Source organism: Cetorhinus maximus, chromosome 4 (genome assembly GCF_964194155.1).
Source record: "Cetorhinus maximus chromosome 4, sCetMax3.hap1.1, whole genome shotgun sequence".
NCBI classification, from domain to species: Eukaryota; Metazoa; Chordata; class Chondrichthyes; order Lamniformes; family Cetorhinidae; genus Cetorhinus; species Cetorhinus maximus.
In genome coordinates, this window is record NC_135882.1 from 84,306,211 (window position 1) to 84,332,480 (window position 26,270).

The 26,270-nt window shown below is 39.7% G+C and overlaps 1 protein-coding gene across 2 annotated transcripts in view; it reads right to left on the reverse strand.

Annotated features, from left to right (window-relative positions):
* Positions 1-4,014: 4,014 nt before the first annotated feature.
* Positions 4,015-26,270, reverse strand: part of ythdf3 (YTH N6-methyladenosine RNA binding protein F3) — a 39,020-nt gene continuing 16,764 nt past the window's right edge. For both annotated transcript variants that reach the window (XM_078540428.1, XM_078540427.1), the window contains 2 exons: positions 17,137-18,705; positions 4,015-4,979 (listed from right to left, as the gene is read on the reverse strand). In XM_078540428.1, the coding sequence (XP_078396554.1) occupies positions 4,959-4,979; positions 17,137-18,705 (1,590 nt within the window). In that variant the 3' untranslated portion in view covers positions 4,015-4,958. The remainder of the gene's footprint in view (positions 4,980-17,136; positions 18,706-26,270) is intronic.

Genomic DNA, 26,270 nt, shown 5'->3' on the forward strand with positions numbered 1-26,270 from the left:
CAAGAATCTACCTCTGCCTTAAAAACATTCAAAGATTCTGCTTCCACTGCCTTTTGAAGAAGAGTTCCAAAGACACTCAAACCTCAGAAAAAAGTTCTCATCTGTTTAAAATGGGTGATCCATTATTTTTAAACACTGACCCCTAAACTCCAGCAGATACAAGCCTAGCCTGTCCAGCCTTTCCTCAAAAGACAACCCTCCCATTCTAGGTATTAGTCTAGTAAACCTTCTCTGAACTGCTTCCAATGCATTTACATCCTTCCTTAAATAAGGAGACCAATACTGTATAGTACTCCAAATGTGGTCTTACCAATGCCCTGTATAACTGAAGCATAACCTCCCTATTTTATATTAAATTACCCTCGCAATAAACAATAACATTCTATTACCTTTCCTAATTACTTGCTGTACCTGCATACTAACCTTTTGCGATTCATGTACCAGGACATCCAGGTCCCTTTGCATCTCAGAGCTCCTCAATCTCTCACCATTTAGATATGATTTTTTTTAATTCTTCCTGCCAAAATGGAAAATTCCACCTTTTCCCATACTATACTCCATTTGCCATATCTCTGCCCACTCACTTAACCTATCTATATCCCTTTGTAGCCTCATGTTCTCTTCACAACTTACTTTCCTACCTTTCTTTGTATCATCAGCAAATTTAGCAACCATACCTTAGGTCCCTTCATCCAAGTCATTTATATACATTGTAAAACATTGAGGCCCCAACACTGATCCCTGTGGCACAACACTCATTACATCTTGTCCACCAGAAAATGACCCTTGTGTCTTCTGTTTCCTGTTAGCTAGCCAATCTTCTACTCATTCCAATATGTTACCCCTTATACCATGAGTTTTTAGTTTCCACAATAACCTTTGACATGGCACCTTACCAAATGCCTTCTGGAAATCTAAGTACAGTACATCCACTGGTTCCTTTTATTCACAGCATATGTTACTTCTTCAAAGAACTCCAATAAGTTTGTTAAACACAATTTCCCTCTCAAAACCATTTATTAATACACAATGCCCTGTTCTTTGCAGGCAGTAAGAACATGTGTACACATTGCACTTGTTTCAACTAAAATAGGCAACAGCCATTCTCTGGTTCATTACCCAGGGCAATGCCTTGACTAGAGTCAACCTGCTTGATTTGAATGTAAACAAAGCTTGGCAGTTAACTGGTGCATTCTCCATGGAAACACATCTACCAGAGTACACCTGCCATCCAATCAGCACTCTCTTCTTACGGAGTATAAATGGTTGTTCCCTTTACATTTGGTATTCTTGCGAATTGTCCTGATGAGTGCAAGACAAAAAGCTTCGACGTGTCTTTTTTCAGCAATACTCATTCAACATTGCTACATTTGTAAGACTTGAATTTAAATTCAGTTCAGACTGAGGGGTTCCAGCCTCTGCTGGTCAGCCTCCCATCTTCTATAAACATAAGCTCAAAAACTCTGCTGCCTGTATGTTAACTTGTATCAAGTACCATTCAGCCTTCACCACTCTACTCACTGACCTACACTAGCTCCTGATCCAGCAATGCCTTAATGTTTAAATTATCATGCTAGGGTCCCTGTCTCTCCAGGGCCTCACTCTTCTCCATCTCTATAATCTCCTCCAGCCCTACAACCCTTTCAGAGAACTCTGCATTTCTCCAATGCTGATCTCGTTCTTTCAAATCCATGATTGATGGGCATGCTTTCAGACATCTAGGCCCTAAAGTCTGGAATGTCTATTGCTCTCTGCCCTTCTCTCAAGGTGCTCCTTTAAAGCTACCTCTTTAACCAAGCTTTTGTTCAACTGCCTTGATTGCATTAGATGTCAAATCTTATTCAGTAACATCCCTGCAAAGCACCTTGGCACATTTATACTATGTTAAAAGGTGCTATATAAAAGTAAGTTGTTGAGATGAGCAAATACTTAACAGCAGAATGTATGAAGACATGAACACATTCTGTATGGGTCAATTATTATTTCGAAAATAATATATGGGGAAAAAAGTCTTGCGACAAAATCCCGCCTTGGACTGGCAAATTCAGCCCACTTGCATCCTCATAAAACTTTGGATATCATCACATCATAATTTTCTTCTATAACTTAATACACTGTAATCTACACATGGAACAAAATTATCTATATGCCATAACTCAAGAATTGTGGTAATTCTGAGTTTTCCATGTCTATTTCAATGTTAAGATATTCAGATGAATTTTTCATATATACATGTGATATGCTGCATACAAAAACTATGAATTACAATGACAAAATTCACACAATCCAATCAGCACAAGACAGATTTTCCTGCAGAGGTGAAAGCATCAAGTACCCATAAATTAATGAGGCAAGACACTTCGATCTTTTGATCTTTAATTAAACATAAAACAGCAATTCAAAATTTGTGATAAAGCTGGGAAGTGACCAATGGTGAGTGGGAGGATAAAGTAAACTTATGGTTTATTAAAGCAAGCAGAAAACAGCAATTTGATTTTTTTTTTTAAGTAGTATGATAGCACAAGGCCAGCTTTTAATCAAGTTGCATATAAGAAATATCAGAAATAGACCGTCTAAATAGTATGCAATTTAAATTTATGATTGCAATATTCTGTTTCTTGGATAATGGCCTGAATAATACATGTTCAGTTTTATAAAGCCATTCCAAAATTACTTTTACTGAACAAAAGTTATACCAGCAGTATATTAGCATAAGGGTTCTCATCAGGATTTTGAAAAGCCTCCAAATTTGACACACTTACACAATAAGTCAGAGATTAAAAATGGTATTGTTTTCTAAATCAAAATCATGTATTTTTTGCATTCATGCAATACCTTCATTTCCTTTAATCATACGTACTTTTTTTTTAAACATTCTACCTCAATTTTAAATTTTAAAACACTCCGTCACAAACCCACAATTAAAAAATAGGGTTGAAGTAGATTAACATTTAAGTTAAATACCAAAGTACAGTCAGTTTTTTAAATCAATAAAAACCTGCAATGTTAAAGCTCCCAGCTGGATATTCTTTTGCTGTCAATCATTTAAAGACAGCTGTACTGATAATTACTTTATAGAGATCTGCAAAAGATGCATTACTCCATGCAACAGAGTGAGACACAAAAGTGCATGCAATGCTTTTGGGTAATAAGGCTACTGATCTAATAAAATAGTTTCAAAAACTAATGAAAGGAATCAGGAAACCACACTTTTTCCCCAATTCACTGGCAGTCTATTAATTTGGATAACAAGGGAACAAATAGATTTACTAAATCCAAGGGAAATTAAAAGCAATTTATAAAAAAGCATTGTTGCCTTAAGACGATAAATAGCTCCAATGGTTTACTAAATATTCTATCTTTACAGATAACTATTTTAGCCAGTACTGCACCACCTGATGTCAGTATGATAGTTAAATTGTAAGAAACAAAATCAGAATTGAGATTTGAATCAGGGAACTCCATGATATAAATGCATAGGAGTTATACATATCAATGCTAACTTACACTCAATTTTCTTTATACTAGCTCATTTAATTCAAATGTATGCAGGATTAAAAAGCAAAAAGAAGTCATTTATTATGTAGACTTCATGTACACAATACGGTTTAAACTACTTGGGGACCACAAATTCTAAATATGCACCTCTAACTTAATGTGATAGATTTAATTGACCCTGGACATTACAAACACACAGATCACATTAGGATACTAACAAATTTAAATACATTGAAAAATAGTGTGCTAAAATAACTTAAATAGCGTTCAAATTACGAACAGTGATTTTAAGTTCTGTGCTTATAAAAAATCCATTTTTCTTCTATTAATTAGGCTAATGGTACCTACTGAACATACATATTATAAATTAAGGCAATGTCAGAGACTCAATATAGTGGTCTACGTAAACAGGAGACTATGGGTTGTGTCTCCTAAATTGGTTGATTTCCTGTGAAGTAGTTTTCAGAAGTATGAAAGTGTGAAACATTGTAAATTAACTCATGCCATAACACCTGCTAAACAAGTATTGGATTTATTAAGCTAGTGAATCACCTAGAGGAGAAAATTTTCCACTTCCATGATAGTAATCTGCCAGAAAGGCAAACATTCAAAGCTAGGAAGTTGTATTTAAAAGACATTACAGAAGTCTAAAAAGTTAAATCAAACCGAGGTACATTTACTTAGGACAGTGTCATCAATGTTCGTATCAAACATCTAGCATCTCCTCCATAGACAAATGCACTTTTCTGAAACCTATGTAATACGCAGTACAAGGGAAAAAAAAGCATTGCATTCAACTGGTTGCACATACATCTTTAAAAACTATATTTCAAAACCAGGAATAATTTGGGGAAAGAACCTTGCATAACTTCTGGTTTGTTTCACATTTGGCAAAATATTAATTCCATTTATTTGCTTTATTTACTACAATAGTTTTCACACAGGTATTATATTGGATTTATTAGTTCGAACTAAAAATTACATGATATCCAAATGGTTTCCATAGAGCTAAAATTAACTTAAAAATAAATCCTACAACACAAAAAAGTAGGTTGAAGAGCTAAGCACTGTGAAATCTCAGATCATTGACCAAACTACACTCGTTAATTGTTAGTATTAAACAAATCCAAAAAAAGATTAATTGGTTTCTCACATTCATTCAATTTCTGGATTTCAACTAAGAGGTTGAGTTTAGAAAGACAGCAGTTATTGATAAAAAGCTTTAGGAAGGCAAAAAGTGCTTGACATATAGCGCTCAAATGTGTTTTGTGAGATAACAGTATAAGGGCAAATGCAGCAATGAGAACCAACAGGGAAAGCCAATCTCGTGTTCAAGTGTTCAAAAGAGGTTGCCTTGAGCAGTAAAGTTCCAATAACCATGGTTCCTGGAAGATAATAGTAAATTTCCAAGGTTCGTGACATTAGTGTTGTAACTCTGGTACAGCCTGTCCTTTCAGTTACTATTTGCTTCTGTTCCGCTCCTGTAAAAACAGCACAGAAAAATATCTGTATTTTTGTGTTTTGCACTTCAACAAAACTTCATTTTGCAACGGCAATATCACATTAGCTCTGAAATATAATTCATACTGCCATGAGCTGGATAAACTGAAATCCAGGTTTAAGAGCAGCATAATTCAATAAAATTCCACTGTTCTCCATGCAGCGTTCTTCTGAAAAGCACCTGACCCACTGCCACTATTTTTCAGGCTGTAGTGGGTGAACCAGTTCCAGTGTAAAGTTCAAAAGTTAGAGAGCAGAAACAAAGACAACATAACGTTACAAAAATACAATTCCAAATGGAAATAGTACTAGGATTAAGAGTAGGGCCACTACATCCTCTGTATGAAAATGTTTTCAGGTTTTTGTTTTACACTATAAAATCAAAAGCATGGAGGGCATAATACTGTACACAGTGAGTCAAGCAAACGTGGATCACGGAAAGGACGGTTCAATCTTATAAACACATTTGATAAAACAGCTCAGCTTTGAAAGTCTTTCTAACTGGGCTGCCACCTGTCTTTTGCTTTTCACTTAAGTGTTGGATGAAAGATGGAAAATATAAAAAGGTTAACTATATCTATATAGTGCCTTTAATATAATGAAACATCCCATGGTGCTTCACAGGAGCATTATAAAACAAAAAAATGACACCCAGCCACATAAGGAGAAAGTCAAATGACCAAAAGCCTGGTCAAAAAGGTAGGGTTTAAGGAGGAAAGTGTGGTAGAGAGGCAGGGAGGTATAGAGAGACTATCCCAGAGCTTGGGGCCTAGGCAACTGAAGGAACAGCTATCATTGGTGCAGCAACTAAAACTGGGGATGCACTAGAGACCAGAATTAGAGGAGAGCAGATATCTCAGCGGGTTGTGGGGCTAGCAGAGATTACAGAGATAGGAAGGGGCAAGGCCATGGAGGGATTTGTAAAACAAGGATGAGAAGTTTAAAATCAAGATATTGCTTGACCAGTAGCTAATATAGGTCAGCGAGCACAGGGCTGATAGTAGAGCGGGACTTTATGCAAGTTAAGGCATGGGCAGAGATTTGGATGATCTCAAGTTTACGGTAGAATGTGGGAGACTATCCAAGGGTGTATTGGAATTGTTGAGTCCAGGGGCAATGAATGCATAAATGAGGGATTCAGCAGCAAATGATCTGAGGCAGGGGTGAAGTCAGGCAATGTTACAGAGATGGGAAAAGGCCGAATGTCAGGAAAGTCGTCTGATAATTTATCAATAATAGGAGTCAAAAAAAGTGGTGAAATAAAGTTGGGGTTCGACAGTGAACATGTGGCAACTAATACTGTGCCTTTGGACGATGTCACCAGGGGGCAATATGTAGATGAGAAATAGGAAGGGGCTAAGGATCGACTCTTGTGGGCACTAGAGGTAACAGTGCATTTGCAGGAAGGGAAGCCAATGCAAGTGATTCCCTGGCTATGATTAGATAGACAAGAATAGAACCAGGTGAGGATGATCCCATCCAAATGGACAACAGTGGAGAGAAATTGGAGGAGGATGCTGTGATCAACCACGTCAAAGGCTACAGACAGGTCGAGAAAGAGGAGGAGAAAAAATTTACCTTTGTCACAGTCACAAAGGATGCCATTTTTGACTTTGATAAGAGCTGTTTGATACTGTGGCAGAGACAGACACCTGATTGAAGGGATTCAAACTTGGAGTTCCAGGAAGATAGTAGAGGATTTTGGAGAGGAAAGGAAGATTGGAGATAGGATGGTAGTGGAGGGCAAGGACAGTGGGGTCAAGGATTAGTTTTCTGAGGAGAGGGTTGATGACGGCAGATGAAGGAGGGACGGTCAACACCTGAAGAGAGAACCGTTTACAGTATAGGCTAACTAGATCACTAATAATACTTCCCAAATACAAAGTAAGATGCAAATTGCATTTTTTCAGCCAAGGGCTGAGTTCAGGCAATTTGGCTCCTTACTCCAAAACTAAATAGAACTCCATGAGAAAAGAAAAGTTAAATATATAACAAAATAAGGCATAGAAAAAGAGAACAGAAAAAGAAATAATCCACATCTGCTTAATTCCATTAATACTGTGATAATCAACCCAATGCAATTATTATTATAATTAATGATTCCATAACCACTCAGCATGTGGATACAAAAATAAATGGCTGGCCTTAAGAAAGTGCAGAGGTCGGAATAGTATAGAATCTCCTCTTACAAAAGGAGCTGAAGGATTTAGATCTTGAATAAATGTTGCAAATCCATAATGGGTTAATCAAAATTTTAAAAATATAGGTTAATTTAATCCTTCGTTATAATTTATGATGAACATTGACCCAGATTTCCACAGCAAAGTAACAGTGAGGTTAATGGCACTCACCGTTATCTCTGCACAATAATATGACAACTTCAGGCAAATGGGGGATATGCTGTTAAACTCAAATATCCAGAAGTTGCATCTTACTGTCTGCTTCACCATTGTAATGCATTATGATGCTGCATTTACTTGGTAGGTACAAACTAAACTCCCCAGAGAAAGTCAAGTCTTGCCATTTCAGTCTAAATATTCTTTTAATAACATGATCTGTGTTAATTAATGCCAAACAACCTCTTTGGCATGGAAAATTAAGTATCACAATTGTGAAAGTCTTATTCCTTCGGGTTTTAATGGTTGTTGGAGATATTAAAATTGTAACTTTAAAAAAAAAAGTTTATTCTGTTTCTTTCAATTCAATCTTGATTTCCCTCCTTATTTCTTTTTCTGTACCTGATTTGACATTGGACTCACCTACTCTAGTTTAGACTTCTTTCTTGGCCCTTGTGCTGTTAATTTCACAATCCTTAAATTTGATTGAGATACATGATTGCACTGTTCAATAAGGTCTCAAATGCAGTTTCCTCACTGTGACATTACTGACTTGCACTTTCAGCAACTTGCCACGCAAAATTAAAAGCAAATTGTGCAAGGGAAAGTCTAACTAACCACAGATGCCCATTTTGTTTCAGTTTTGGGTATCAACTGACTTTGTTTGGCCATATTCTAAGGTATGAGAGCTTGCTGAAGGAGATGACTAAAGGAAGCCTGGAGTAATGGAAACCAAGAGGTAGAAAGAGAATTATGCTAGACAACTTGAAACTGAAAATGGGAGGCTCCTACCAGCAACAGAAGGAGAAAGCAGAAGATCATGAGGCATGGAGAAATGAGCAGAGGATCTACCCTTAGTCTAGTAATGATCTTCCTATGTATTGATGTAAGTACATATAGTGTTGTACTGTGAATTAATTCCTATAAAAATGAGATAGTGAGATCACTTGAGAGTGATTAACGTAACGGAATCCCAGAGGGTATCTACAGCAAACTTAAATTTATAATAATCTCTGACAACTACCAGGGTTCCACTGATGAGGTCTACTTAAAGGAGTTAAAATTTGACAGTAAAAAGAACATTTATGAAAAAAAGTTTAAACCTAAGGTGGTTGATCTCAAGACTGGCAGCCAATAAAAGAGCTCGAGTTACAGCAGCATTTGATTCAGGTAGTGCTCGAGAAACTGGGATAGCACAAAGAGGAACAAACATAGGAAGGAAAGGGGGCAACACAATGAGGCCATGAAGGGTAAATAGTACCAGCATGAAGCCAATGAAAAAGTGCTCGAATCGGTGGAGAAATGTGCAATAGCAGTGAGTCTAAGTGAAGCTGCAGAGCCTGGGCCTGACATTTTATCGATGCATTTGAATTGTTAGTCAATTACTATTAAGTGGAACAAAAGAATATTGCTCAGATAACTAGCTCCTGGAGCAAAAACCTGACTATGGGCTAGTGGGGGGAGCTGAGGCATGGAGCAGCCCATGGGGGGAGGGGGTGAGAAGAGAGCTAGGGTGCAGAGGAGCCCGTGGGGGTGGGGAGCCAGGGTGCAGAACAGCCCAGGAGCAGTTGATAGCTCAGTGAAGCTCTAGTTATTGGTAACAGCTCAGATGGGGTTTTGGGGCTCAGAGAAGCCCTGGAGCTGCTAGTTAGCTGGAAGATGAACAGCAGTTGTTGGCAGCAGTGTGGCTGAGGAGCTGGGAGCATGCTTGTGTTTAGACGCTGGAGTGTACCCTGGCTAACATAGTTGTTCTGGGACCCAGTCTCAGAAATAGATTGGCTTAGCTAAAAAGGCCAGGAAGACTAGATTTGGGAGATCGGACAGAGATAAGGAACAGTGCACATTTTGATGAGGATTGTGCCCCTGGAACTTGGGTGGAGAAGAACTGCTGTTGGTTGGGGATCATAAGACCATAAGACGTAGGAGCAGAAATTAGGCCATTCGGCCCATCGAGTCTACTCCGCCATTCAATCATGGCTGATAAGTTTCTCAACCCCATTCTCCTGCCTTCTCCCCGTAACCTTTGATCCCCTTACCAATCAAGAACCTATCTATCTCGGTCTTAAATACTCAATGACCTGGCCTCCACAGCCTTCTGTGGCAATGAATTCCATAGATTCATCACTCTCTGGCTAAAGAAGTTTCTCCTCATCTCTGTTCTAAAAGGTCTTCCCTTTACTCTGAGGCTGTGCCCTCGGGTCCTAGTCTCTCCTACTAATGGAAACATCTTCCCCACGTCCACTCTATCCAGGCCTTTCAGTATTCTGTAAGTTTCAATCAGATCCCCCTCATCCTTCTAAACTCCATCGAGTATAAACCCAGAGTCCTCCAACGTTCCTCATATGTTAAGCCTTTCATTCCTGGGATCGTTCTCGTGAACCTCCTCTGGACCCTCTCCAGGACCAGCACATCCTTCCTGAGATACAGGGCCCAAAATTGCTCACAATATTCTAAATGTGGTCTGACCAGAGCCTTATAAAGCCTCAGCAGCACATCCCTGCTTTTATATTCTAGTCCTCTCGAAATAAATGCCAACTTTGCATTTGCCTTCCTAACTACCGACTCAACCTACAAGTTAACCTTAAGAGAATCCTGGACTAGGACTCCCAAGTCCCTTTGCACTCCAGATTTCTGAATTCTCTCCCCATTTAGAAAATAGTCTATGCCTCTATTCTTCCTACCAAAGTGCATGACCTCACACTTCCCCACATTGTATTCCATCTGCCACTTCTTTGCCCATTCTCCTAACCTGTCCAAATCCTTCTGCAGCCTCCCTGCCTCCTCAATACTTCCTGTCCCTCCACCTATCTTTGTATTATCTGCAAACTTAGCCAGGATGCTCTCAGTTCCTTCATCTAGATCATTAATGTATAAAGTGAAAAGTTGTGGTCCCAACACTGACCCCTGTGGAACTCCACTAGTCACTGGCCGCCATCCTGAGAAGGACCCCCTTATCCCCACTCTCTGCCTCCTGCCAGACAGCCAATTTTCTATCCTTGCTAGTACCTTGCCTTTAACACCACGGGCTCTTATCTTACTGAGCAGCCTCCTGTGCGGCACCTTGTCAAAGGCCTTCTGGAAGTCCAAGTAGATAACATCCATTGGCTCTCCTTTGTCTAAGCTACTCGTTACCTCCTCAAAGAATTCTAACAGATTTGTCAGGCATGACTTCCCCTTGATGAAACCATGCTGACTTTGCCCGATTTTACCATGCACTTCCAAGTATTCTGAAATCTCATCCTTAATAATGGACTCTAAAATCTTACCAACGACCGAGGTCAGGCTAATCGGCCTGTAATTTCCCGTCTTTTGCCTCACTCCCTTCTTAAACAGGGGGGTTAAATTAGCAATTTTCCAGTCCTCTGGGACCCTCCCTGACTCCAGTTATTCCTGAAAGATCACCACTAACGCCTCCACTATCTCTTCAGCTATCTCCTTCAGAACTCTGGGGTGTAACCCATCCGGTCCAGGTGATTTAATCCCCCTTCAGACCTTTCAGTTTTCCTAGCACCTTCTCCTTGGTAATGGCCACCATACTCACCTCTGCCCCCCGACTCTCTTGAACTTTGGGGATGTCACTCGTGTCTTCCAGTGTGAAGACTGACGCCAAGTACCTATTCAGTTCCTCCGCCATTTCTTTGTTCCCCACTACTACTTCTCCAGTGTCATTTTCCAGCGGCCCAATGTCCACTTTTGCCTCTCTCTTACCCTTTATATATCTAAAAAAACTCTTGCAATCTTCTTTTATATTACTGGCTAGTTTACCCTTATATTTAATCTTCTCCCTCCTTATTTCTTTTTTAGTTGTCCTCTGTTGGTCTTTGTAGGCTTCCCAATCCCCTGGTTTCCCACTGCACTTCGCCGCATTGTATGCTTTCTCTTTAGCTTTTATGCTGCCCTTGACTTCCCTTGTCAGCCACAGTTGCCTCGTCCTCCCTTTAGTATGCTTCTTCTTCCTAGGGATGAATTTTTGCTGTGTCCCCCAAATTACTCCCAGAAACTCCTGCCATTGCTGTTCCACTGTCTTTCCTGCTAGGCTCATCCCCCAGTCAATTCTGGCCAGTTCCTCCCTCATGCCTCTGTAGTTGCCTTTAATTAACTGTAATACCGTTACATCTGATTCCAGCTTTTTCTTCTCAAATTGGAGGGTAAATTCTATCATATTATGGTCACTTCCTCCTAAATTTGTCTCATTTCATGTCACTAAATCTACAATTGCCTGTTCCCTAGTGGGCTCCACCACAAGCTGCTCCAAAAACACTCTCTTTGAAGGAGAGGAGCTGAAATTCCTTGTGAGGAAGACAAGAGTTAAGAATTTTTGTGATTCAGTGATCACTGATGTCTGGGTGAGTTGCTGAGAAAATTTGTGGAATCTCGCATTGTGGTCTCTACCATTTAATGAGCAGTTTGTGATATGTTCCACCACAGTTTTCCCATTAATTCATGCTTACCTCATGTTAATTTTGTATTTGAGTATAAAGTACATTTTCGGTAAATCCATGTATACCACATCTGCAATGCCTTATCAAACCCCTGTTACCTCACAGAAAATTCAATCAAGTTAAAAATGCTTTGCCTTTACACAAATCCATGCTGGCTTCCCTTAATTAATCCATACTTGTCCAAGTGACTGTTAATTCTGTCCCACATTATCATTTCTAAAATCTTTCCCACCAGCAAGGGTAAATTGACTGGCCTGTAGTTGCACACTTTTTTTGAACAAGGATGTAACATTTCACAATTCTCCAGTCCTCTGGCACCATAGATAGCATTGACTATTTGCTTTGTTGACTCTTGTATAGTGAAATTTCTTCAGTTTGTTTAAAACCGTGGAATCTTGTGGCTTTCTTCTCTCAGTAAATACCTGGGATTTCAAATTTCATCTACTTTAACCTTACTGGTCCCTAACCAGATTGTAACGCTATCCAATATGAGAACTGAACAGATCTAACTGGAAAGCAAGAATATAACAAGCCTATGAAGGTCTTTGTCATTTGATAGTCTGGAGTAGTTCATAGAATCACAGAATGGTTACAGCACAGGAAGAGGCCACTCAACCCATCGTGTGCATGTTTGCTGTCTGTGAGAGCGACTTAGTTTTTTTTAATTCATTCATGCGATGCAGGGGTTGCAAGCTAGGCCAGCATTTATTGCCCATCCCTAATTGCCCTTGAGATGGCGGTGGTGAGCTGCCTTCTTGAACTACTGCAGTCCATGTTGGGTGGGTGCACCCACATGGCTGTCAGGGAGGGGGTTCCAGTTTGTCCCACTTCCCCTGCAGTCATGCAAATTCTCGCTCTTCAGATGCTTATTAAATTTCCTTTTGAAAGCCAGGTCGAATCTGTTCCTACCACATTTTCAGGCAGTGCATTTCAGATCCTATCCAGGGTAAAAATGTTTCTCGTGCTGCCGTTGGCTCTTTTCCCAATCATCTTAAAATCAGTGTCCTCTGGTTCTTGACCTTTCCACCCATAGGAACAGTATCCCTCTATCTAAACTACTCAGGATTTTGAACCCCTCCAGCAATCTCCTTTCACTTTAGCAATTTCTCTTTAGTTTATATTATATCGCTCTTCTTATTGAAATGTATTGCTTCACACATGTGTTAAATTTCATCTGCCATGTGTCCACCCGCTCTACCAACCTGTTTGTCTTCTTTAAGTCTATCACTGCCCTCCTCACAGTTCACTATGCTTCCAAGTTTTGGTATCAGCTGAAATTTTGAAAATACGCCCTGCACATCCAGGTCAAAGTGATTAATTTACATCAAGAAAAGTAGTGTCCCACTATTGACCCTTGAAGAACTCCACTGTATACCTTCCTCCAGTCCTAAAAACAAGTGGTCACCACTATTCACTATTTCCTGTCACTCCAACTTTGCACCAATGTTGCCACTGTATTTCATTTTAACTCAGCTGACAAGGCTATTACATGGCACTCTAACTAACACTTTTGGTAAGTCCATGCACACCACATCAGTTGCAATACCTTATCAAACCTCTGTTACCTCAAAAAATTCAATCAAGTTAAAGACAATTTGCCTTTACGCAAATCCAAGCTGGCTTCCCTTAATTAATCCACACTTGTCCAAGTGACTGTTAATTCTGTCTCATTATCGTTTCTAAAATCTTTCCCACCACCAAGAGTAAATTGATTGGTCTGTAGTTGCACACTTTTTTTAAACAAAGGTGTAATATTTTGCAATTTTCCAGGCATCTGGTACCACTCTATATCTAAGGAGAATTGGATGATTATGGTATCTCCTGCTACAAAAGCGACACTTTATCAAGTGGTTATGTTAAAAACGGTTTCCTTTAATTTAAGGTAAAACAATGTCCTGGAATGGGGGTTGGTGAGACCTTATTAATTCTGCCCAGAGACAGACCCATGTGATTTGGTTGTCATGGGGAAAAAGGCCCAGGCTGAAATCAATGGAAAATCAAATGCCTATTTTCATACCTTGACATGAAAGCTGGGCACAGCTGGCCTTTCTGGACACAGGCTCTCAGACTCAGAGACCTGGAGAGGGAGATCAAAACACCTGCTACGGCGTGAGCAGAGGAAAAGATTCTTCAGTTTTAGCCACTAAGTAGGCTAAGGAGAATGGATTTTCTATTCAAAGAGAAGGAACATGTGGAGATTTAAGGACCAAAGACTTGCAGGAGTGGGCCTTGTAGTTGGAAGTCAGTTTGAGGACACTCAGCAGACTGAGTGAAGGAACTTTCAAAGTATTTTTGGCCGAGTTAATTAGTTAATGGAGGCAAGAAAAAAGTAAAATCTTGTTGAGTGATTCTTTCCATTGGTCGCTGGGAAACTTGTACTACGTTTTTTTAAAAAAAAGTTATCAGTCTCTATGAGGGTTGTAATACTCCACAATTTCCATCCTCACTTCCCTCACCATCCCTGGATGCATTCCATCTAGTCCAGGTGACTTTGCAACTTTAAGTGCAGCCAGCCATTCTAATTCCTTTTCTATCAATTTTTAGCCTACCCAATCTCAGCTACTTTCTCTTTCACTATAACTTTGGCAGCATCTTCTTCCTTGTTAAACACAAGTGCAAAGTACTCATTCAGTACCTCAGCAATGCCCTCTGTCTCAGTGCATGGATCCCTTTTTTTTGGTGCATAATTAGCACCACCCCTCCTCTTACTACACTTCTAGTATTTATATGCCTGTAGAAGGCTTTTGGATTCATTTTTATATTAGCTGCCAGTCGCTTCTTATACTCTCTTTGCCTCTCATTTCCTTTATCACTTCCCCTCTGACTTTGATATTCAGCCTGGGGTTCATACTTATACAGTTATCCATCATTTAGCACTCCTAATGCGTTCCTAAAAAAAAAGTGCGTTAAACGAAAATGTGCTCAATGAAAACTAATTTCCCATAAGAAAACAGTTATAAAGGGTGGGTTACGTTCCTGACCTGTAATTTTTACTTTTTAAAGCTACTGGTCACTTTGAAACTAACTGGCCCAAAAATCCTCTTATTAACCTTTTCTACTTATCCCCTGCTCGCCACTTCCTTCTCCTGACCCTCCCGCCCCATGCTTCTCCCTCTCGACTCTCCTGCTCCCGTCCTGATTCACAGCTGCTTCTGCTCACTGCCCCCTCCAGAATCCTTGCTCACAACAAGAGCTTGGGAGAACGGCAGCGAGAGTGAAGGAGGAAGGGAGCAGGAGAGGGCCCAGCAAAAGGGTTGGGAGAGTCGACGAGCATGAGGGTCGGAGAAGGAAGTGACCAGTGGGAGAGTCGCGAGGGAGAGAGAGGGAAGCGATGAGCAGGATGGTCAGGGGAGGGAAATGGAAAGTGAGAGGGTTGGGTGAGGGAAGCAGCGAGCTGGAGAATCAGGAAGGCTGGAGAGGGAAGCACCAAGTGGAAGGGAGCGAGGGGGTCTGGAGAGACAGCGAGCAAAGCAGCGGCTTGACTTAAAAAAAAAATTGCATGCACAATAACCATGCTGAAGCAAAAATGGAGACAGCAGTATTCAGGGAACTTCCCTAATTTATAAGTGGCACTAGAACAAAAAATGTGCTTTATTGAAACACACTTTAAATGGGGAATATCCGTATTATCAGTTTGGTATCTGTCATACACACCCTTTTCCTTACTCATCTCCCTCTGTTTCACCATGCAGGGAGCTCTGGCTTTCGTTGCTGGACATTTCCCCCTAATGGGAATGTACCTCGACTATACTTGAACCAGCTCCTTTTTAAAAGGTAGCCCATTGTTCCATTATAGTTTTGCCTGCTAATCTTTGATTCCAATTTGCCTGGGACAGATTCATTCCCAACCCATTGAAATTGGTCCTCCTCCAATTAAGTATTTGAACTCTAGGTTGCTCTTTGTCCTTTCCCACAGCTAACCTAAATCTTATAACACTATGACCTCTGTTCTCTAAATGTTCCTCTACTGACACTTTATCCACTTGGCCTTCCTCATTTGCCAGAACAAGCAATGCCTCCTTTCTCATTGGGTCAGAAACATACTGATAAAGAAAATTCTCTTGAACACACTTCAGGAATTCCTTATGCTGCCCCTCCCCAAACACCTTCACACACAATAATTCTTTAAAGAATGGAATAGTAAAAGCACCCATTAAGCCCTCTCTAATTGCTCTGCAAATGTGTATCTCTATTTCTTTCTATTCCTTTCCTACTAGTTGGGGGCTTATAGAATACACCAAGTAGTGTAAGCGCAAGCCGACTGTTTCTTAACTCTAACCAAATAGATTTTGTCCTTGACCCCTCCAGGACACCAGTTCTCTCCAGCACTGTAACATTCCCCTTAATCAATACAGTCACCCCTCCTCTGTTTCCTGAACGCCTGTGTCCAGGAATATTTAGTATCCAGTCCTGCCTTTTTTTGAGTCAGGTCTCCATTATCACTAGAAAATCATATTCCCTTCATGTTCTTTGGCTAATCTTCCCTTTGTAGTTTTTCTACTCTTTCCATGATGTTCTTCACCAAAACATCATCGATGTAACACATTTTACAGCATATCCAGTCAGTGAAAAGGGCAATATGGTTTCCTTACTGCGGAATCTCCCACCACTCCAATTTGAGACGCACTGGTCTTTCATTGTTCCTTAGTGCTAAAAATATCCATTAGCTCTGAGTGACTGTCACAGCAAGCTCATTATATTTACATACATCACAATTGACCAGTTAAAAAAAAACTCCAAGATTTACAAAGTGCCATAAAAAGAGCATCAGCAATGCACTATTATGGCTGCCTAAAATCTTCCAGATGACACCATGGCACATTATTGTTTACATGAATATGGAAAAGCATTCAATGTCAGTTCCCTTCTTTGCCTTTTATGTGCAACAATTACACAGAATTGTTCTGGATAACTACCATGGGGCTTGAAGGTGGTTAATATTTCTAAGTTTATTTTCAGGATAATTTCTGAGTAACTAGAAGTTACTAAAGCAACCCTAATAGATTGAAGGAACATTAATTATCAATTTCACTTGAAAGTTCATTCAAGCTCAGTTCTATAAAGCTAAATAATTTGAAAAATTTCAAATTATATACTTAAATGACCGATTGAGTTCAAAAGTTAAAGGCAATTATCTGAAATCTTAAAAATGCTCCAAAGATCTGACCTGTAACTGATAATCTGCAGTACCCTGAACAGTTTGTGCAGTACAGATATCTGATTTACATTCAAACGCATTTATATGTTACAACGTGTTATTTATGCTCGTGTGTTAGATATCAGAAACTTAAAAAAATTAGCTAGTACTCATATCATAGCTGCAGACTAAACACCAGTTTCAACAGTTATTTTATACTTACCCTACGTATGGCTTCCTCCTCCTCTTGACGCTTTTCGTAATGTGCAAAGTCATCAAAGATTGAAGTGGTATGCTTGTAAGTAGCAATTATTTTAAGCACTTGCTTGGCTTTTTCCAGGGGCACCTCTTGTGTGTCCCTTGAGTTGGTAACTGGTTTGTTATCATTGTTTTCCAATCGAATATGCCGTAGCTGGTTATTGGGTACGTCTTTCACAAAGATCCACTTCACTTCAAACTTGCCCTTCCACTTATCCTGTGACCATACTCCTGCAAAAGCATTATAGTCCACTGCTGACTTCATCTCAGCCACACCACAAAAATGTCCACTTCCATTTACACTAAAGAGTAAATAGAGTGGTCCTTTACCATTCAGGGAGCGGAAAGCAGCATCCAAACGTTTATTACCATGCTCAGTACTGCACCAAATAGAGTACTTGATAGAACGGTGTATATCGTCCTCAGAGTAGCTTTTAATTATAAATACTCGGCCTGTCTTCAGACTCCAGTCAAAATCTTTGGGGTTGTAGTTGTGTATGCCCTTTAGTTTTTCCAGTACAGGATGTACTTCTCCTCCAGATGATGAAGTGTTTAATGATGCTATACCCAACACAAAACTCTCACTACTTGCTCCGCTGGTCTGATTGAAACCTGCTCCCCGATTGCGAGGAGCCACCCAACGGTTTTGTGGCTGCTGCTGACCTTGAGACTGTGGTTGCTGAGGTCCTGGGTGCTGTGGTTGTTGCTGACTTGTTGGGTGGGTCTGAATAGCAATTGGTTGCTGCGGAAGCTGATGCTGCTGAACAACAACTTGAGGAGGCATAACTTGCTGTGCAGGTGGGACTTTCGGCACATTGCCTTTGTCTTCCCAAGTTCCAATATTCATGTTGTGTTTTATGGGTGGAGGGGGCACTGCAGGTCCACCTATTCCAATGTTAGTCTTAGGCTTTAGCTTGGGCTGAGGCTTTGCTGGTTTCCTAGCAATTGCAGCCCATGATGTAGGTTTAGGTGCTGAAGTGGTTGTTGCTGGGGTGCTATTAGCAACAATGCTACTGCACATACCTGTACTACTAAGAGCAGAACCTACAGTTTTAGTGACAGCTGTTGTCATATCTCCTCCAATCTTCAGTCCAGTCATGCCTTGCTCAATGCTATTTATGCCAGGCACCTTACTCAAAGAGTCACTGCCAAATCCAGCTTGTCCATCAGCTATGGCTCTTCCAAGAGAACTAGGTGGGTATCCATAGCTGTTGCTGTATGCAGAACTTTGTGTTGACTGTCCTTGAGATCCACTTGCTCCCCAAGTAGAAAAGTCTGCATTCCCAGGAAAAAAGTTAAATCCATGTTGATTCAAAAATGGTGGGGTGCTCCCCAAGGCCCCAGGCTGACTAAATACACCATCCGGTATAAAGTGATGCTCACCATTGCTCATTTGTCCATATGTTGTTAAGTATGGCATTGGAGGGTCTCCCCCTGTTGACCAGGGGGCTTCACCAAGTGAATATGGAAATCCAATGGAGGGAGCATAGTAACTGGGCATATATGGGTCGGACATTGGTGGGTAGCTGTTGCTCTGCAAGAAATAAAACAAAATTTAATCTGTGAACATATAAACAAGGACTATACATTTTTCATATATACTACCAGAACTTCTGTAGGGCTATTCATCACAAGACAGAAGAGACACTGGTTTATAAGGACATCAGCAATTACACATTCTAACAATTACTAAAATAGAGCTGCATTCATCTTAGTGTCCTTTAAGGCTGAAGGTGTAATTCTTGTGTCTTCCTGGGTGAGTTAGGTGTTAAATGACTTTAGACAGATCTTCTGGTCAATAAACAGGTAGATTTTATTTTTAAATTAAATCAATTCAAAGCTATTGCCTGTGGGTGGGAAAGTTTCTCCATACATTGGAGCAGACTGATTTATTCTCTTTCAGACATGGCACAAATTTAGTTGCAATATGATGAAACCTTTGGTTCCACTTGAATGGTGAGTAGTTATATGCAACTTTTATTCACACTAAACAATTTCACAGTAGTGTTTGCCACAACAAATTTAACAGAACAATCAACAAAAATACTATTTTTTGCAGAAATTCAATCATGCAAATTATCAGCCATTTTAAAAACAGTGATATGCCTCAAGTAGTTTTTTAATTATGCATCCATTTTATATCACAACTCCTAAACTGTTTTAAATGGTCAATTCAAACAAAGCTGAAATTTGAAACAAAGAAATATCTATTCCATACAGTAAACACACACTTCCCAAATCTGCTGGCCAGGAAAAGTGTAGTGTAATTGGCCCAAAAATCTAACCTGTCTTAAGGGAGAGTTCTACAATAATTTCCAACAGCATGCATTTGTACTTCCAAAATGGAAAATTAAACTTGTGAATTTTCACTGGGCAAGTGTTTGGAATCTGAGAAAATTTCTCAATGTGACTTTTTAAATGCAAGTTCTTTTTAAGAGGTTTGTTCTATCATGATAGTTCGAGGCCTCCTAAAGTCATATTTATAACTGCAGCATTACACAACTGTGAAAAGCGGACAAATGTCCACACCGCTTTCCTTTTATTTTGATACCTATCAATGTTTTCCCTTTTGATGGTACAAGTAGCTGTTCACCCCAATAATGAGTAACCTCTCTGGAACCTTGTTCAACTAGCCATTCTTCATCAGGGAGCTTGGGTGATAAATGCCAACCAAAAGGATGTAAGCTGAAATTGTATCCCCAGTTGCAAATTTTCCAGTTAAGTATTAAATGACTAACATTCAAAACTAGACCACTGGTTGATTTTAACAATTCCTAACTTAGCAGGTAGAGGTAACTGTACTGCCTTCACTGCTGAGTTAGGTGATCTGAGATGAAACCTGGGAATTTCCTGGTCCATGCAGCTGAGCACTACATTCTGCAAAATCATAAACTACAATAAAAAAAGGCAGTCATTTTACCCATTTCCCTTCTTGTGTCTGTTCCTGCCTGCATTTCCCCATTGACACATTAAAAAACTCAGGCCATTTTATCATTTAGATTTCAGATTCAGTAAACTACATTTAAGGTTATTGCCTGTGCACATTTATAAAGGTTTCAGTAACTATGTCAGAGTTTGAAACTCTTAACTCTAATTTTCATTAAAAAATGTTTGGGTCTGAAGATAGATCTACAATGCTCTTTGCAAGGCATCTATCCAAATAGATTTTCCAAAAATTCAGAACCAGCACAGTACCACACCACCTTAAACGCCCTAGCTGTATTTAAAACATGTAATTATGACACATAACAGGCTGTTAAAACAGTACATTTCACTTTATAGTCACTTGGTCGTACAGAACTGGAGTATTGCTTTAAAAAGAGACACGCTGTCAAAGCTTTTGTCTTGCACTCACCAGGGCAGACGCAAGAATGTCAAATTTCAAAGGGAGCAACAATTTCTACTGCATGAGAAAAGGGAGCCAGTTGGCTGGCAAGTCAACGCTGATTGCTCGAGGCTTTGTCATGGAGAGTGGACCAGGGAACTATTTTCACCATACTTTTAATTCAATTGCACCTATTTTGAATTAAACTAAAACTTAAACAAAAGATATAGGTGACCCAACTAAATTTCTCCTTCTCCCTCCCATAAATGCTGTGCTGAAATTGGAAGTAGTTGCTACCCTTCCCTTTTGAATGTACTGTGAATTTAACTCAAACAATTAAAACGATTAAAGTTGCTAGCTATAAGTGTAGTTTAAAACCAAAGAACTCCCACTGAAAGACCCACAACCAGTAGTTCACTACTACTTCAGACTGTCAGCTTGCATTGTTACTCAAATCGATGTGTGGGGCTTGAACTCCGAACCTTGAGGCTCAATGATAAGTGCCATCACTGAGGCAAGGCTGACACGTGACCCCTCACCACCATCTTGATATCAACCAGGGACTAAACTTAGAACTTTCCTAGTCTATACGACTCAGCTCTACAATGGCTCCTCCATCCATTCACTGAACTACAAGGTTAGTTCCAGAACACAATTCAGTTTACACCAAGTTCAATATACATACTCTGATTCGGTGAAGGAATCAAAGATACCCCTTGATAGATTTATAAACACTTCAATCATTTAATAAATTCAAGTAGACTTTGCACAAATAGGTTTCCTGAAATTTCCAACATATTTTCTTTCCACAACAGTGAGTCCCGATTCCGAGCATGTTTCTGGCTCCTTCATTGTCTTATTTGAAAATTATTCTTGATAGATAATATTTTGCCCAAATGAATGTAAAACCCAAATAGGAAACAATGAAAAATGGTCTTTGATATAATATTTCTCACAAAATTGAGTCACAGTAATAGCTGTGCTAATGTACTCACTTTGTTCAATGTTAACTTTTAATAACTAGATCAATAGCTGGCTGAAATATCAAGCTAATACTAAATAATGCCATCCCAGTGCCAGGATCACTGATGCTCAGGTTGTGCATGTGCTGGTAGTGCAGAGAGCTGATGTCATCAGATAACACCAGAGTAGGCAATTTATTTTTCAGCCTGGTACTCTTAGCACGATGCACTGGGAAAATACAAGGATTGGGGCAAGATGTACAAGAGTACAGGAGTACAAGAAGAGACTGGCAGCTAACATAAAAAGGAATTCAAAAGTCTTCAAAAGGCGTTTAAATATAAGATGCTTTCAAATTCATAGTGAAAGAGGAAGTAGCTGAGACAATGGATGGGTTAACAATTAATAAAGAGGAGATATTAGATAGACCGACAATACTTAAAGTTGATAAATCACCAGGACCAGATGGGACGCATCAGAGGATGCTGAGGGAAGAAAGGGTGGAAATAGCAAAGGCATTGGCCATAATCTTCCTATCCTCCTTAGATAGAGGAGTGGAGGCAGAGGACTGGAGAATTGCAAAATGTTACAAAGGTTTAAAAAAGGGTATAAGGATAAACTCAGCAACTACAGGCCAGTCAATTTAACCTCAGTGGTGGGAAAGCTTTTAGAAACAATAATCCAGGACAGAATTAAGTTACTTGGACAAGTGTGGATTATTACATGGACTTACAAAAGATGTTTGATTATATGCCACACAATAGGCTCACCAGCAAAGTTGAAGCTGATGGAATAAAGGGACAAAGGCAGCATGGATAGAGAGTTGGCTGAATGACAGGAAACAGAGAGGAATGGTGAAGAGTAATGGTGAACACTTGCTTTTCGGACAGGAGGAGGGTACACATTGGGGTTCCTCATGGCTTGGTACTAAGACTACTGCTATACTTGATATATTTTAATCACTCAGACTTGGGTGTACTGGGCACAATTTCAAAATTTGCAAATGACAAAATGTGGAAGTACTGTCAACTATGAGGTGGACAGTGATGGATTTCAAGAGGACAGTGTGGTGGAATGGGCAGACATTAGCAGATGAAATTTACAGCAGTGAAGTGATACATTGCAATAGGAAGAATGAAGAGCAGCAATGTAAACTAAAGGGTGCAATTCTAAACGGGTTGCAGGAAGAGAGCCCTGGGGTGTAAATGCAAAAATTGGTGGAAGTAGCAAGGCAGATTAAGAAAGTGGCTAATAAGGCACATGCGATCCTGGGCTTTACAGAGTCAGAGTGTTTAAAAGCAAGGAAGTCAAGATTAAACTTCCTACAACACTGGTTTAGCCTCAATTGGATTATTGGGGCCAATTCTGGGCACCGCACTTGAGGATGAGGGGTTTAAAGAAGATGCAGACAAGCTTTATTAGAATGGTTCCAGAAATGAGGGACTTCAGTTACATAGATAGATTGGAGAAACTAGGATTATCCTGCTTAGAAAAGAGAAGGTCGAGAGGAGCTTTTACAGAAGTGTTCAAAATCATGAGGGAGGAACTGTTACCATTGGCAGAAGAGTTAAGGACCAGAAGGCACTGATTTAAGGCGCTTGGCAAACGAACAACAGCAACATGAGAAGGAGCTTATTTAAAAAAATGCAGCAAGTGATTAGGGTTTAGAATGCACTAAGTGTATGGTGGGGCAGATTCAATCAGTTTTCAAATGGGAACTGGAGAAGCACCCGAAGGGGGGAAAAAATTGCAAAGCTACAAGGAATTTTATTAAAATTGACAGGCTGTGACTAGTAGAGGTCTGCCAAACCCACAACTTTTACCATCTAGAAGGACAAGGGCAGCAGGTGCATGAGAACGCCACCACGTGCAGTCTTCCTCCAAATCACACCATCATGACTTGGGACTATATCACCATTCCATCACTTCACTGGGTCAAAATCCTGAAACTCCCTCCTTAACAGCACTCTTGGTATAACTGCATCACATGAACTGCAGCAGAGCAAAGTGGCAGCTCGCCACCACCTTCCCAATAGCAATTAGGGATAGGGAGTAAATGTTGGCCATGGCAGTGACACCCACACCATGAAGGAATAAAAAAAAAGAACCAAAATGCATTTCTTTGATTCATCTGTTCTACATAACAATACTGCAACTACGCCCCACAATTGAGTATTTAAGAAACAAAAGCAACCTCTTGAAAGTGAACAGGCAGATAGGGAAGAATACTTTACCATGCAATAATGCAGTAAAATCTATTAAAATTAGAGAATTTAAAATCTCAATGTCTTTGAGCCTGCTTGCTTACTCCCTCATCTGAAATAAGTACTCAGAACAGATAAATCGGTGGAGCAAAAACATTGTTCAGACAAGTGAAGTGGGCACTCAGTAGAGCGCATACCTCCCCCATGCTGTGTTAACTCAACATTACAATTATGCAACTCTTTCTCAAGGTTTTTTCCTGCTTGGTTGATGCTCTGTAAACTGAAAAGCTGGGAAAAGGAAATCTTTTTATCAAGTGCTTCCATCTCACTGAGGTGGCTTCAGGCTAATTCACATTCAACAACCTGCTCTGAAACTCTGCTCACATTTTGACAGCTGCAACAAATTCCAACACAGCAACTGAGATAATCCACAACATGAAATAAAAGCCAATTCACTCGATGTCCCAATGTTAATGAATCCTTTAAAAAATTCCAGGACTCCTCCAAGCCCTACTTAAATATACAAACAAGTCTTGAACTTCAACCCAGCAGCAAATCTACTCACTTTACATTTTTTGTAATTGTGTAGCAACCATAAAACACTCCAAAAAAATGGTCAGCAAGTGTGCTTTTGTGAACACCAAGTGTTGAGTTTTGTTAAAAATAAATGTAAAGTGCGAATGTGTGTATGGGTGAAGTAGCAAAATAGTGATTTTTCTAGTTACATAGTTGTTAGCAGTATTTGCTATTAGTTTGTTTAACGGTTTAACAGTGCTACTGGCAGATGTTACTAATTAAAAAGGTAAAAGTGTGGTCCTTCAAGCGGTATAATTGCACTAACCTTAATGAATATTCAGCTTTCAGATCAACATAAAGAATGAAGGAATATAATTCAGAGTTTTGCTAGGATCTCAACCAAGGTTCAAATATACAAAATGGGAGCATGAACTATTGCACTATAATGTTACCAATAAACACTGAGGAGTTTCTCCAAATAATTTGGTGACAAGGAGAAGGGATGAAAGAGGCAGAATATGCGTAAATGTTGCTAGGGGAGATAAAATTGATAGAACACATGCTAAAAAGTGTAAGAAAGATTGTATCACTATAGAAATTGAAGAGCACATGAAAAAAATGTAGCTTCTCTAAAAATAATTTAATTTTGTTTGCGTCTGTCTGTAGGAATTATACAACTGCTCTTCCTATTGCTATTTTTAAACAGCAGAAATCATCAGTTTTACTAACTGAAGCAGTTTGCTTACTAATTTCTCAAGATCAAAGTCAAAGCGGAGTCTAGTCAATTACACAGAGCAAAAGTTAGATCAGTAAATGTTGCATCACTTCCAGTTAACGTGGAGTCAGTGGATCTTAGTGAAAGTAGCTAAAATAAGAATCATGAATTCCAATAAGGAAATAGTTGGAAACAACAAGGAATGATCTAGACAACCCTTCAAGTTATATTGAACAGTATTTGAGATTTGCATGAGCAGGAAGCTTTTTTTTTAGGTTTTTTACTAATGGAGAGGATTTTTGATGTGTAATAGCAGGATTCAACTTTAAACACTGTTAGCAATCTAATTATTCAAGGAAGCAAATGTGGTTCTCATCATATACACAGCTGCTCTATTATCTATGGCAACACATGTTTTTGACAATTATTCATCTCTACCTACTTGTCTGATTGAACAACTTCTTTGCATCCCTGATTGTATGCTGTATGAAGAGTTGGACCCAACTTATGGGGAAAAAGCCAGAATTACAATGGTACACAGCACCAAACAAAATATGGGTTCACAAATTTGAAATAGATATTGTGATGGATATCTAGTTCATGGTTCATGTTAATGCTTTACAGGGAAGATTATTGTGAAGGTAAGGTAACTAAAATGCTGGGCTTTAGATATTGTCAGAATATCTAAAAAGGTGGCATTTCAGAAGGTTATCTATGTTTATTTAATAATGTCAGAATAAAAGAGGTAGAGCCATAAAACAGCAAACTTACTTAGCTGGAGAACTGGAGACATGATGTCTACACTGCTAGCAAAGAAGTGCAGTCCAGAGAAATGTCTTGTTTTGGAGTTAGGGCTAAATTAGTTTTTGGTGAACTCTGAAATGCTACATTATCATTGAGATGGATGGAGCTTAAGAAGGTTCTCTGGTTTCAATTTATCAGTTTATCTGCAAGGAGAAGAGGGTGGTTACAGTTTGGACCTCATATGGTTTGTAGCAAACGGAGCAGCCCTGGGAGCTGTTCGGTGCTGTCAGGGCTCAGGAGAGGTCCTGGGGAGCTGAGGTGGTGGCGGAAGGTCACTAGCTCCATGCCAGGCAATTAGGGCTCAGAAAAGCCCTAGGAGCTATTTAGAGCTCAGTGTAGCAAGGAGACTGGACTTCAGAGAAACCCAGGGACAGTGTCAGCTTAGTGAAGCTAGCAATTTGTGAAAGAATTGGAAATGTGCCAGTAATTAGAGGTAGGAGTACAGCTATGTGAATCCCGTGGAACAGAGTCTCAGAAGAAGAGATTGAACCACCAGAAGGTGAGCAGTAATTGAGGCAGTTCAAGTCGGAGAGAATTCTTTTGAGAGAGTTCGGTGGCTAGATCTTCAAAAGTGA